Source organism: Amblyomma americanum, unplaced genomic scaffold (genome assembly GCF_052857255.1).
Source record: "Amblyomma americanum isolate KBUSLIRL-KWMA unplaced genomic scaffold, ASM5285725v1 scaffold_19, whole genome shotgun sequence".
Taxonomy (NCBI): domain Eukaryota; kingdom Metazoa; phylum Arthropoda; class Arachnida; order Ixodida; family Ixodidae; genus Amblyomma; species Amblyomma americanum.
The window spans coordinates 349180-364423 of NW_027526491.1; the positions used below are offsets into that span (position 1 = coordinate 349180).

At 48.4% G+C, this 15244-nt stretch overlaps 1 protein-coding gene across 1 annotated transcript in view; it reads left to right on the plus strand.

The window, feature by feature from the left end:
• Positions 1 to 15244, plus strand: part of LOC144111955 (uncharacterized) — a 319997-nt gene that overhangs the window by 23458 nt on the left and 281295 nt on the right. Inside the window, exons 3-6 of the mRNA XM_077645050.1 lie at positions 3740 to 3951; positions 7819 to 7913; positions 8128 to 8229; positions 8338 to 8391. Coding sequence (XP_077501176.1) covers positions 3740 to 3951; positions 7819 to 7913; positions 8128 to 8229; positions 8338 to 8391 — 463 coding nt within the window. The remainder of the gene's footprint in view (positions 1 to 3739; positions 3952 to 7818; positions 7914 to 8127; positions 8230 to 8337; positions 8392 to 15244) is intronic.

A 15244-nucleotide genomic window follows, 5' to 3' on the forward strand; every position in this document is an offset into this window, starting at 1 on the left:
GAGCCTGTCTCCCCGTCGCTTCCTCGCCCCGCCGGCGAAGAACGGAGCCGCGAGCGACACGTCCGATCGCGCCGACGATCCCAGCCGAAGCGCCCCATGCCCCCTCTCCCTCGCGCGGGCTTTGGCAGCCTCGCGCGCAGCGATGCTGGCGCCCTCTCTTGCCAGTTAATGTAACTGACAAGGGAATGCGCTTTGCCTCAAGGTGAGACTGCCGCTGCACGGTGCCTCGCGAGAAAGCAAACTCAGGGGGCAGCAGGGCAGGTCCCCACTTCCCCCCAAACTTAAATAGACCCACGCGCCTGAAAGTACATGCTATGGAGGAGTCTCCTGGTCTTCATGTCCTTGAGGCACGTCTTGCAGCGGAGGTCACGCCGACTTCCGCGGTGTTCCGAAGGCGGCGTGAAGGTCTCCGCTGGGACGACTCGTATGGCCCGCGGACTACCGTGTCCGCAGGCCCGCGAATCGAAGGCCGGTGGGAAAACTGCAGGCCAGGATCCTGCAGTAGTCGTTAGGGCAGCAGCAGCCGGAGGTGACTGCTGACTGGTCTCGCCACAGCTGCCCCGGATGGATGCGGCGAACAGTATACAATCCGCTCCGTCGCAGCAGGTGGCAGCGAGACGATGTGCACCGGACAGCAAGCCTGGGTGGCTCCACCGGATGTGCAAAATTGCCGAAACGCTCTCGGCGTGCCTTTAACGTAGGTCACGGGAGGGGAAGTGGCATCCGCAAGGGCCTCGTGGCACAATGCCTAACTCGCTAGCAAAACGTGTCGGTGGCTGTGCAAGCGCAAAGTTCGAGTGAACAAAGCCCTTTCTTGAGTTGAACGAGACTGCTCAGTTCGTGCGAGGTTACAAAAAAAACAGACGGGCAGCAAAATGTGCCCCCTCTCAACGACACGGTCCGGTGGTCGTGTCTCTTTTAACGTGGTGCAGGCAGCTCCGAAAAGCCTCAGGCCTAACTACCACTCCGACAACGATCGTGACCACAACAAAGACCCGAAACGGGTTATGTGCGCGCAGCCGCGAGGAGACGTCAGCTTTGTGGGGTGGTCCTACCCCGCTCACTGCACAAAGCAGCTTCTGAGCGGTCTGCGCCCACCGCATCGGACGGGGTCGGAGCGCCCGGTGCCGAGCTGCAATACCAGCGAGCTCGTAGAGGCACCCGTGGCCTCAGGCCACCCGGCACCCGGAGCCGCGACTCGCATAGCCGAAAAAGAGACAGAAGACAAAGTATATACAGAAGCTCGGACCACCCACGCGGCTTCCGTACTCACTCGCTTCGGGCTCGGCGACTCCGCGGGCGCTAGGCCTCGCGCTCCCTCGATGCGGACCAAGTGATTCCCATGAAGAAACTCCAGGGAAATCTTAATTAAAAATGTGCTGAGCATGTCGAAAAGTTCAAACATGCTGCAGCGCAATACACCTCGCACTAAAGAAAGCATGCCGCAGGTCCTAGCGATCAAAATTCAGTCTAGGCCTAGCACTTGTCAAGTCCGGACAAAGAACGTTCCTCGAACCGAACCGACAGTCGTCCAATGTTCTAAGAACAGGCCCCACGTTGTGCTGCCAGATGTGGGGGTTTGATTTTGGGAGACAAGTACGTTCTCCCCACTCAATCGCGGCTGACACGGTTCAAAGGCGCCCGAACCCACCCCGTAATCGCGTACGCTACCGCGCGCTCGCCGACCACGGCGGGCCTTGCTCTGGGGGAACAAAAGTACGACACATTAGTGGACACAAACAGGCATTTATTGCTACAGAAACAATAACGCCAGCTAGCAACAAGGTATGCTAATGAATCAAGGTCGTCCGACTCACCAGCAAGGTTCCGAGCGAATGTTCGCCCGCGCTAGGGCAAGGGATATATACTCCGAAGGCCGTACGGGACAAGTACGGGAGCCTGTCTCCACGTCGCTTCCTCGCCCCGCCGGCGAAGAGCGGAGCCGCGAGAGACACGTCCGATCACGCCGACGATTCCAGCCGAAGCGCCCCATGCCCCCTCTCCCGCGCGCGGGCTTTGGCAGTCTCGCGCGCAGCGATGCTGGCGCCCTCTTTTGCCAGTTAATGTAACTGACAAGGGCATGCGCTCAGCCTCGAGGTGAGACTGCCGCTGCACGGTGCCTCGCGGGAAAGTACACTCAGGGGGCCGTAGCTCAGTTGGTAAGAGCACCGGACGCGATATTCGGAGGTCGTGGGTTCGGATCCCACCGGCGGCATGGTTGTTTTTTCTGCTGCTTTATAAGTAATTTTCTTTAAACCGATTGATTCGCACTACAAATAAAAAAAAAAGATTAAAAACATTCCCCCATGCCCCTTGGTTTCCGTGACTGTTGGCTTCCTTAATATGCTTGTCAAACGAGCCCCTCATTTCCTTTACCTTTTCTGCTAATATATATATATATATATATATATATATATATATATATATATATATTAGCAGAAAAGGTAAAGGAAATGAGGGGCTCGTTTATACCTGCCTACCTGCCGGGGCATGTGGTAGCTCAGTTAAACGCGAGATGTTGCTCAGGAGTAGCAACCTGGGATTCAACTCAAGCCAATAAACAACCAAAGTTCCATCAGGCCAGCACATGCCAAAGAAGGGCAGTGGCGCATCGCTTAACCACTTCACCACTGCACCAGCTGTGGTATGAGGACTCCCACGGATCTATAATGTTAAGGAGAGAATGACCTATTGCGCATAGATGGGCATTAATCCTTTATCGCTAACCTTACAATGCTTTCCGTGAACACTAGATCTGAACAACGGAACTGAAGTGAAAACCGAAGTGCTAGCGCAATTAATTTGTATTTGGCGTAACTACGGAAATCAACGATCTTTTCATACGTTGTTGCTGCTGTTTTATGTTTTCTATGCACTAATAACAGCTCACTTAGTAGGAAGAACAGCAGTTTCTTCATCATCAGAGAAAAGCGTGTTTTTAAGAGCATTTATTATGGAAACCACTTCATCTATTGAAGCAGGCGACAAAAATATATAATCCGCAGCTGGAAAAAAATATGGAGCTTCTGTTCTGGCCCCGGAGCTCAAATGGAGCCATGGTGAGCTCCAGTACCTATAAAGTCATCATTAAGTATACTGGCAGGTGAGAACCCGCGTAAATATCCGCATTGGTACGTAGTTCAGAACGAAAGTCATATTTTTACCCCTTCTCGCAGTATTAATGGGTTGTCAGAGTGATTTAAGTTTGTGCAAGATGGATCAAAACTTGTTACTATAGAAAGAAGACTGCCTGCAAATGCTACAGATATTTGTAATTAATTAAGTAATGCAGAAACCGAAATGTATCACAACCTAGAGGATTTCACGGATTTCGCGCGTCTCTCCCAAAAGAACGAAATATGGAGCGACGCGGCACATACAGTGGTACGCTAGGTGAACATCTTTAGTAGCGGTAATCGTTATTCAGAGGACACACAGAGTTAATGCACTGATGCGTCTGAGCAATGTCACAAGTTTTGTGCCACAGGATTGAGACATTTGTGAAACAATCGCTTGGCACATCTCGAAAAACTGTATTCATACTTTTCTATAGCTTCCTTCTTTGGGTTCTAAAGAATTCGAAAAAAAATGACTTGACCACTTTTCCTGTGCCTGGTAAAGGTGTAAAACAGACTTCGCAGCCAAAATTTGTGCGTTATTTCTCTCAGCAGGGTACAGCAGTAGGACTACGGGGAAAAGATTTTCCACTTGATCTGAGAAATTCTTCTGTTATGCGCAGTGATTGACGCCACCGGAAAGTACCCTAGCGGACTTCTGACGTCTGCCCGGGCAAACTTGGGTGCCTTCGACAAATGCGTAGAGACTGTGGGGCACAATGAATTCGGTCAGAAGACAGCGCGGGGCCAGTACTGCAACGTGATGGCATACGGCGGAAACAAAACCGACCTAGACGACCTCATCGCAGCAGCTATGTCTATTACACATACACGGGTGAGAAGTACGCCTGCTAGATAGTTCGAAATTATTCGGAGGTTATATGGTCGCTCCACTAAATCGTCATTCATTACCCAGGTACGGAAAAAAAGTTTAAAAAATTGACTGTGGTTTAGTTCTGGTAAACCCATGTTGAATTGCGAAAGCTTCGTTTCCTCGGCACGTCGTCCACACAGCGTCTCATTCCGACGCTCTCGAGAATTCAAACCGGTCTCTTCCGCAGTTGAAGAGTCACTCCGGGACGTGGCACGACTTCTTCAGGCCGCATCTTCGTTACGACGCTTCTCGAGTCGTGCGGCGCGTTCTTCTGCCGTCTCCTCAGCACGTTGTCTCTTCCTCGCTTCGTTCTTTCGTTCTTGTCTCTCTTTCGCGCTCTCCATAACGACTACAATGCACTGAGGCCACGGAGCAAGACTATATAGGAGGTTAAACTCCCGTCAGCGCGAGCGAGCGCAGGCGACCAGATAAAAGAGAGTTTTAGTTTCACGTACGTAGAGGGTTCACGTACGCAAATGTGAGAAGTCTACGTAGCCTGCACGCAGGTCGTTTGAAACCCTTATAGTTACACTTACGCGACACACGCCGCGCGTTATTCCTATCGCCATCTACTAGAAAACACAGACACTGGTTGTAGCCTAAATCATCCAAGACAGGTCTTTAAGCCAGGCCATTCGGTCTGTCCTCGTGTTTGGCAGTTTGGCTATGTTTGGCTGGTTTGGGGCTTCCTCAGTTCGTGATTTCGCGAGACCGTTGCTATGACGACGACCAACGCTACTCCGTCAGGCTTAAGAGCTGAAAAATCGCCCTTCTGTCTGAAAAACAAAAGCTAGTTGACGCTTGAAACCTTTTGCTAGGGTAAGAATGGACAAATCGAAGGCGAATACAACAGTTTAGAACACGATATCGCTTCGAGGGACTAGCGACGAAGCTGTTATTGCTGTGAAGCGGCGGACAGGGCGCCGCCATGTTTGTCAACGCTACGTACGCAAGGAACGCAAAGACCGCAACGTAAAAATCCGAATCTCACGTACGTACGTGAGACTCGCGCATACCCTTTGCGTTCTGCGCATGCGCACTGGTCACCCGTAAGAGCTCTACGTACGTGAAGCCTCTACGTACATGAAACTAAAACTCTCTAAAGTCACAATTGTATGCGCCGACGGGACCGCATGCAGTGGCGCCATGCGGCACCTTGTTGAAGCCGCAGCGAAACAAAAATGCAGCGCCCGGGCTGGCAGCTCCGGCGCGCTCTCCGGCAGTGCATGCTCAAAGCAGACGACAAGCAGACGACACGGGTGTTTGCTTCAGCGGGCACGCCATGACGTTGTATTTCTGAGCCCTTAAGTCATACAGCAACAGTTCTTGTTGGTGTCTGTTTAAGGGCCGTAATACTAACAGCGTTGCTACGCGCAGTGCGGCCTCCTTCGGAATTTGCTAGAATAAGATGGGAGGCAGGTGTTCTGTTCGAAATTGCAAAAGCGGTTACAAGTGTGTCAGGGAGAAGGTGAGCGAGGTGAGAAGTTGTAGCCGCTTGTTTCCTTCTCGACTGGCGTGTAGTCATAAACGCTGCGCCGTACGACGCCCGCGTTCTCCTTCGGTAGATGAAACTTAGCGTGGTCACATACTCGACGAACATGAAGGCATGTTTGCCTTCGACGAATGCCAACAGCGCTTACACCCATCCAATCAAAGTCATCGCGCCGGTGTCAAACAAAAGCCCTGCTTAAAACCAGAAGCTACAGGTCATCTTATAGCGGTCATGGAAAAGAACACGTTTTATTTTTTACTGTGCTCAAATGGTTGAAGCCTAGCACCAGTTTATCTTCGGGCTACCAGCGGTAAAAAAGCACGCGTGAGTGCTCTCAATAGAAGTCGGGCACTCGCGGCCGAACGGGAGCAACGCGTTCGACCGGTTGCCTTGGCAACCGAAACGGCCGCTAGGCGCCGCCAGCATGATAGTGGCGCCGCGGGCTTCTGACCTTATCTGGTGGCGGCAGACAGCGGTGTTTTCACTCCTGTATAGTCTTCCTCCGTGATTGAGGCGAAGCGCATATATATATATATATATATATATATATATATATATATATATATATATATATATATATATATATATATATATATATATATATACACATCTGGTGGAGTGAACGGCGACGGCAGCGGCGTCGACGGCGGCGCCATCTGTTGGAGAGCGCCTGCGGTGTTGCTAGCCAACGGCGGCTCAAGCTCGTTCGGCGGCCACGGCAAATGGCACACGGCGTACGGCATACGGCACATGGCATACGGCATACGGTATACGGCTGAAGTGCGCGACGAGCCGAAATGGCTCTCTGGTTGGCGTAGTAAAGCATTCGCTTAACTTCCTCGTGCAGAAATCTAACAGGACAACCTCTTAGAAGTATTTTGCATTTTTATATCCTTTGAATGAATGGCCCTAATAGCAACTGTTGCAGTTAGAACTCTAGCGGCTCATATTGACAGCCTGCACGTTTCTACCGATACGCATCTTCGTAAGAAAATTCTGAGGGATTACGAATTAAATTCTGCCGTAATTGTCCTTAATCATGGTCATAATTGTTCTCTATACTTTTGCCATCTTAAATACCTTTTAAGTAATAAACGAACTATTATTTGCACCATACTCTGTATCACGTTCATTTATTTCGCCGAAAAGCTCATGTATCGCGTACTCGCCCCACCCAGAAGCACTGTTCGGGGTACGAGAGAAACAGGACGGTTGTAAAAGCTCCCCTTTATGGGTTTGAGTTTGCTGAAAACCAGCTGTAGAGATGGTTAGTACTGATTCTGTAAAACATTCTTAGCAAATGTTTCTTTCCTGAGTGTTAATTCTGACGTAATAATTTCAATCTGGGCGTTGTAGGCACAAGAGTAAGCAAACATACGTGCGTCCAAATGTTCCTGTATGATGTACACATACCGAATAGGCAGTAGTGCCGCTCACTTCGTAGACGCGCACAATACCGGCTTGCATATACCTGCTAACCCATTTGGCATGACAAGGAGCATGAGTTAAATCGAGCGCTCGCATGAGTGTGAATACAAAAGCAAGGAAACAAATAGACATCTTAAACTGGCCCGCAATTAAGATTTCCTGCTGATATCCGCAGGGAACGAGGCATGGCTTCATGAAGTGCTGCGCCGTAATAAAGCGGTGGGATCAGATACCTTGGAGCCTTGATTACAAATATGCTCTCAGTGTATTGCCTGCAGGCCAATGATTAGTTTCTGGCATGAGTAAATATTGTGGTGCGTAATAAATGTCAAGGGAAACAAACTTCCGGAAAGTGAATGAAACGAATAATTGAACGTTCGACACGCCCTTTATTTCCCATAACTGATTAATGTCTGTCACTCTAAGATAGCAAATAAGACTAGTCAAGAAAACAATAAACTGTTGTCATGCGTATCGGAGCCAACTTTCTCTTCTGAGTCAAACGAATACAGGAAGCCGGATGCTTGCTAGTAACATTCTACCAGACAGTACAGACTACTGAGGCAACAGGCCAAGCCCATGGCCTTCGCTGTAACAAAGAAAATGCCCGAAACGACCACTAGAGCCCTATCTTGTTTAATGTTGCAAGATTACTTCGAAAAGACCAGTATCATTCAAGAAAGCCGGTTTGCAGCTGCCTAGGCAGATAAAAAACGGCGCTCCTGATTTTGTTGTCGTCGAGAATTTTCATTCTCGACCACTGCATGCCGGGCAGCCAGCTGGTTTTTCGTAAAACCACCTGCAGCCTCCGGTTTTAGTGTCAATGTCCCGTGTAGCAAGAAACATAGACACAAAGATCAGGTAAGCGAAAGCTCGGGTGCCTTTGACAGATATTTTTCTCTCGGCAGGTTACCAGATTTCGAGGGCATATCTATGAGCAGACGATTCTAATCATGCGATTAGGTATTTGTGTGCTCGATGTCTGCAGTCAGGAGGAACTACAGTGAAATGGCAAAATCAGGTACGCCACCGCAGCATTAAACCTGTGCAAGGTTCTCCGAAATTCATTGCCCGCTCCAATGTGATGATCAGCAGTTTTTATTTCTTCGGGCGAAAATCTCTCATTTGGCTGCTGCAACGAATGACAGCATTATGTGAACGAAAAATAATAGTACAGTGACTACCCGTATGATCACGATCTGTATTTTTGATGCGCCTGACGTTGTCTTCTCAGTGCTTCCTGAAACTCTAGACGCTACCATCAAGAACTGCATCACAGGCCTGTCTCCACGCATCACAACAGCTCAGGTTACTATCCTGTAAGTATGTTGAACGAACTGCACAGGAACGTTGAGAATAGCTCCGCAATTCGCCCGATTTAATCTGCGAAGAGCAGCAAGTTATCTAATGCTCCTTTCTTTCTGCAGAGCATTCCTTGGCACTCTAGGCCTTGTGATCGTGCTTGGAAATGCCGTCGATTTGTACAGCTCACGAAGAAACGAGAAAGAGAAGCAAGGATAAATATCTTTGAATATTTATTGACATCAATTTTTGAAGTATATAACCTTCAAAGATAAATTTTAGGTACCGTATTACGAATTGTGAAGCGATTGTTACGACTGACAAAGGAAATAACTACCCAGGAGTGAAGTTGTGAGCTCTTGCACAAGGGCGTGAACAATCTCCGATTTTTGCACACTGTTACATTATGCGCACTTTCTGCGCCGCGCGTTTAATTCTAGAGCCTGTTACCTTCCTTATTTATCAGCGCTCTATTATTAACTCTGTAATCATTATTACGGCCACTTAAAAATTATTTGCTTTTATTCATACTGTTATATTACCATGCTGGACATTAAGAGTAATGCTTTCCGAAACGTGGGCAAGCATTCTTCATTTGATTTTAACTCAAGAGAGAAAAAGAAGGAAAGCCAAGTTTATAAACTCTCTATCGGCACTTTGATTCGAAAAAAAGCATATATTTTCTTGAACAGCTTTAAGCCGCATATGAATATTTTTCAACTAGGTCTCCTTCACTTCTTACTTTATTGCAGGTGTTCTTATATCGATTCTGAAATCATTCTCTGTGATGTCTAATACGCGCATGATGCTTCAAATTGCGAAAAACAAGAGCTCTGACGCCTACAACATGAGGTTCCTGCACGGCATCCGGTTCTTCAGCATTGTCTATATCCTTGTTGGACACAGCTACGGTGCCCCTACGGAAATTTGGAGTGCGTGAGCCTTTGGCCTCTAAACCAAACGATTACAAGATCCTGCTCAGATATATAGTCTTTATATAGAATGTATATATAGATTATATAGACTTTATAGGTTTATAGCCTGTCATCTTCGCAGCAGCGGCCTGTACGTCCCTTGTAATGCCGCAGCTAATGAGAAGACGCACTCGACAGCGTCAAAGGGGGCTATGCTGCTCGAGCTTTCATCGGAGCTGCTTTTTTATTTTTCTGCGTTTAGCTCTTTACTCATGAGGGCCATTGTCGTTAGCAATGATCAGGTGGCGTAAGAATCTATAATTTAAAGTGAGACTAAAAAGCCGTCCGCTTACCAAAACGCAGTGTAAGGGAAGCACGCCGGTTTGCAAGGCACCTCTTATGCTGCGCTTCATTACAGAAACAAAAATGGACTCCATATCTCACCGTCGAGAGTAGATGTAAGCATGAAATGCACCGCAGAAAGGGCGCACCACATTCCAGAACGTCTCAAATATCATGGTAGGTGCAGTCGAGTTTTGGGAAGCCATCAGCCGCTTTTTTTAGTCAAATAGAAGTGAGATAGTATAAATATACTGCACTTTTCCTTGTCTCAAAGCTAATTTTTCGCGGTGCAGTTGGGACGAATCAAAAGTAAGAAAAGCGAAGCCAAAGTAATCAGCGAAAGCTGATTGACATCGAAAGTGTGCCATAAATTTTTATAATTATTTTCTTTCATCTTAGTGCTTTGCTGCGTATGAACCTTCATACTGTCGTAAGCGACCGTATTATTGTTATTGCCACACTTACTGCAAGATAAGTAGTCTATAAGCAAATTCACTTGGCATTAGCTTCAACGACTTGCATGCCAGGTTAGAGTGAGGTTCGGGGAGGAGGTATCTGTGGCTAGAGCAATCCCTTGAGCTAACATGGTTGCTGCGACTCGGATATGTATTCATTCCGACGCTGCGATGAGCGGCGTGACCCGCGCGTACTCAGTAAACGGCGGGGCACATGATATAGATGGTGTTGTTGACGCATGCGCTGCTCCGGCGGCAGCGCAGCACGTAGGCAGCATGGGGTCACTGAAAGTTTCGCCAAAGTTCGTTTAGGTTCGCTTTTGTGTTCTTCCTCTGTTCCTGCAGCTGCGCGTGGACCACTGCGACTAAAAGCATTAAATGCAAAAAATACAAACGATGGTTAATGATATTTCATGTGCCGGAACAACGCCGTGCGCATGATGCACTATATGCTCCGAATAAATTCCCAATATCTTGCGCTAGTCAACGTGAAGTCAAATATCAGCACGCTTTCCGTCTTATTCTCGTTGAATTCGTCGACATGTGACCAGAGGACTTATTTCTAGCCCGGGGCTGTGGGAAACGTAACGCTTCGAAACCTGCTCCTCAGCCTTGTTGCCGCGGGAGCCTTGGCGGCTGTATAATACGAGGATTTCGGCTCATGACACTCTATGCCAGATAAGTGTCATAAATGCTTCGGAGCCATAAATGCTTGCGTGTCAGTGCCATTATTAACAATGCAGCTTTAAAGCGAAGAGTTTGCATACTTTTATATGTTGTTATAAGGGTAAAATACAGAAATCAATAACTTTTGCGCTCCGCTAACAAGGGATAAAAGAAATATGCGTTGTACATATCTTTAGCTTCAAGCACCTATAAAATTACTTGCCTAAGACACAATACCACGTAAGGCAACGACAGTAAAGGCAACGACACTAAGGCCCGAGGGAAAGCTAATGTGCAGTGGAAAAAATAGCGAGCATACACTGCTCAGACTGCGCGAATTGGTTTTCCGCTCTGCAAGTATCTTTTGGCGTGGTCATGTGCGTTGAAAAAGACAAGAAAATTCTTACTCTTATTTATCCGCGGCGACTGCGGCTTCCGCCTTTCGATGCAGGCGCCATTGAAAAGGACCTACGTGCTGTGCGTTGTCAGCGTGTATTAAAGAATGGCGTGGTCCAAATTTGTCGCGGTGATGCATTTAACTGTGTTTTTACTCATAGCGCAGCACAGCGTAAAGCTTCAGCTTTACTTATACCCATTTTCTCTTCATCAGCCCACATGGTGAACGCCGTAGTGTATATCAACAACTGGCAGAACATATTTACAATGGTGGGATTTAAGAGCGTCGACTGCTTCTTCTTCTTCTTGAGGTACGTGTTACAACGGGCTTAATCAGAATAGCCTACAGCCGCAAGCGCCGCGCATGCACACATCGCACACTCTATTTTATCTTCCTGCAGTATCTACTGCTTCCGCTCCTGGCCCTCCCACTTTCTCCTTGGCTAGTGCACTATCCCTTCGACAGCCCCGCGGTTTCTCAATCACACCAGAAACTGCGAGGGAGATTCTATCAGACGCCGGAACATCGCATGACTGCGTCGCCTCGTTGTGGCAGTCGAATGGGCAGGCTGCAAGTCCAGCCATGTCCGTCAGCCAAGCCATGGAGGCGACTAATTGCGATTCATCCGCCACCAGAGCATAAGCGCGAGTTCTACCGTATGTCATTGCAAGATGTATATGGATTTGTAACAACTTGACAGTCATGAGCGCAGGCATGTTCGGCGAGCAACGTTGCCGCATCAGTGGTATACGAAACGGTCGTGCGAGCTCGCGCAAGGAGAAAATTGAAATAGGTGACAACAAAATGCAGTTAGAGAAGGAGCCTAGCCACTGCGGAAGCACAGCGCCTTAGTACCGCTCCGGATTACTTGCAATGGAACCCACTAAACGCGAGAAAAGTTGTGTTTAGTAACTGTGCACGCACATACGCAAAAATTAATGAAAAGCAGTCGTTGGCAAGTCCTTAACACAGCCGATCACTGCCGTCATCAAATTATTTTTCTTGAGAGCTGGAAATCGGCAGGAAGGCCGAATACATGGACGATTTTTGGAAGTTTTCTTTAACACCGCGATTTGAATACATGGACGATTTTTTTTATTTTTGAACATCACAGTTTGATAGTGTGGGAGCTGGGGCTTCGTATGGGGGGCTGATTTCAGTCAGCCCCTTTTTCATCTTTTTCTCAAGGCGGCCCGCCATCTATATCAAATTGTACAATAGCCTGGCCCAGTCAGTCACCTAATTCAACACATATGCCATCCGCACTTATGCCAGCTTGTGCGAGAAGGCCCTCGCACGCCTTCTACTGAAGCCGTTATAAAGCTGTATAGCAATATCGAAGCGGCTGCTAACTATCATGCAGTGAGGGGTCAAGTTCACTCAGCTGTTTTGAAATAAAAGTTGGTGATTTCCCGATGCTTCCGCCGTATCTGTGATTCCTGTCGGGATTCCCAGGGTGAACCCGCACTGAGAAATCATGAGCTTTTCTCACGTACGAACAACCTCATGAATTTAGGTCTTTTGGGCGGGCCTTATAAAAGCGTTCGCGCATCCTCGTAAATAATTTTGCCCTCAGACTGGCCGGCGGCGATCCGCTGTCCAATCACGGTAGCCAGGGGAATCACTGCTGAGCCGGGTATTGTGAAGTCCTGTGATTTCGACAGCCACCAAAGAAAGTTTTGCGGTGAGCAATAACTCGCCGATCTTGCACACAGAAGCTAACGAACCACCAGGTTAATTTTGGGTTTTATGCCGCAAAGCGTTTATCAAGTGTAATAGCCGGTCGTGCCTGCCCGGAGCCTTTACATTTTTACAATTCCCTCTTAAAAGAGTGTCAAGATTAATAGGTACCATTTTTACGTCAGCAGTAGCTTTTCCCAAGGTTAACTTTGCTAGCATGGCTACCTCCACCCGGTTAGCCGACACCACGCAGCTGTAGCTTTAACCGTGCTGCAGGGTATCAGAGAGGCAGACCCACGTCTCGAGCCAGAATTATGAGTTGCCGCGCGTAATGCAGTTTTCAGTTAACAAGTCTGTATCGCTGAACAGCAGATGACAACGTGGTAGTAGCGACACAGTTACACGTTCTGTGCGTAGAAGACAACAGTAACATTTCCTTTAAGTAGTCTTCCCGTCCACGCAGTGACCTATCAGTGAACAAAGTGTATACAGTACAGAAGACGTGGTTTGCAGCAATTTGTGCTGAAGAAATACTTCCCTCTTGTATAGCCAGTCACCATTGTACTTATATTCTCAATGCTTTCTTTCAGCGGATTTCTCTTAGCTTTCATTGTGTACAAGCAAGAAAGGAATGGGGTGATCGTCTTCCTGCTTGCCATAGTCAGAAGGGTAATCAGGTAAGCGTAATCTTGCATGCACCCGCAGTTAAGATAAGGCCCTGAATGCAGGCTGTGCATTTTACGATACTTATTTTAGGCCCAAACTTTTTATTTTCTTTGCTCTTAGATAGGAGCTGTGTTATGAAACAATTATTTCATTTTTTTAATAACTGACTAAAATCTTTAGCCGTGACAGAGACGTGTGAATGAGCGGCGTCAGCAGTGCTGTGTGGCAAAGTAGGTCGTCTTGCCACGCCACAACCTAAGAAACTGCGTTGGCAAACTTGTGCACGTACATGATTCGGGAACAAAAAAAAATATTGGTGGCTAAAAAATTCCCATTCAGAATAAAGCACTTCATGAGCCTACACACTCACGGTAGGTGTTACCAGTTCGGTGCAAAAGACAAGAGCCCAACAGTAAAGCTGTACTGGCATGAAACTATAGTAACCCCGCCGCAGTGTCTCAATGGTTATGGCACTCGGCTGCTGAGATGAAGGACGCGGTCTCGATTCTGACCGCGGCGGTCGAATTTCGATGGCGGCAAATTTCTAGAGCCCCGTGTACTCCGCGATGTCAGTGCATGTTAAAGAACCCCAGTGTGATGTGCACATTAAAACACCGGGTGATTTTCGAACGCGGTGCGTCGACCGTGGTGTATCGAACAGCGGAGCTCTGCGCGTTCCAGCCCAGCGTTGCGCCTGTGCGCGTGAGAAAGGTGTTTGTGAGGCGATGAAGAGCGTAGCGAGCACGAGCAGCGGAGAGCTGACGTGTCAGAAAACCGAGGGGTGAAGGGACACAGAGCAGCGGATATCGTGTCATTCAAGCGTGTAGGTGGTAGCCTTTGGACGTTGGGTCGTGCTGCCGTGGACCTCCCTTGGATCACCGACGCACGCCTCCTGCGTTCCTTGCAACCGTGGGGGTGGCAGCCGACCGACTGAGGGTCCGTGCTGCCGAAAGGCACCCTTGCCTGCATTAAAACTCCGTAGTTTCGGCACGACATCGACGGGTCCAAGCTACGCTTCTCCTGCTGGTGCCAAGTTCTTCGGGCTGTTGACGGGAGACCATCGGCGTCTTCCTGCAGTCAATCCTCTCCGCTGCTAGTACCACCTGACTCTTTTTCGCCACTTCCGTCGACGCAACGCCAGCGACGTGTCGCAGTTCATCAACCCGCGTTCCATCCTGTCTGCAAGACATCCCCACTTCACCTGGGACGCTCAATATCTGGTGAACGCTTTCCTTTGACCTGCAGTTTTGTACGCGTGTTGAATGTGTTTTATTGTTGTTTGTTTTTCTTATTGGCTCTTTTCCTTTAAATTATAAATACGGCTTCGTTTTGTTTTGCTTGATCTCTTTGTTCTCTTGTTCGAACCTGCTCACGATAGCGTTCCCCTTCGGAAATTCGGGGACGCGACAATTCGCGGCAATTGGCGTCCGCGCGACAGGGCGAAGCCATTTAACTTATATTGAGAGATCCTTTTAAGAATATGAAAACAATGAGCACGCTAAATGAGTTAATTGAGTTAGGGAGAGAGTTGGGGTTGAAAGACGCCGAGCTGCGCACGTGGTTGGCTGCCGAGCAAGAGAAGGAACGTGCAGCACATGAAGCCGAACGCGATGCTCAACACAAGCATGAAAAGGCGCTAGCAGAAGCCGAATGCGAGCATGCACAGTCGCTAGCAGAGGCTGAAGAGCGTATATTGCAGCTCAAGTTTAGGCTCACAGAAGCCGGTGAGGGTAATCGAGAACCCGCACACCCGCACCGGGGCCGTCAGTAGTGGTTGGCCCACACAAGCTGATTCCGCCGTTCGATGATCGTAGGCATGATTTGGATGCTTACCTTAAATGTTTTGAGCGTATCGCAGAAGGGCACAGCTAGCCCTAGGAGAAATGAGCTACAGCACTGAGTATGTCTTTGA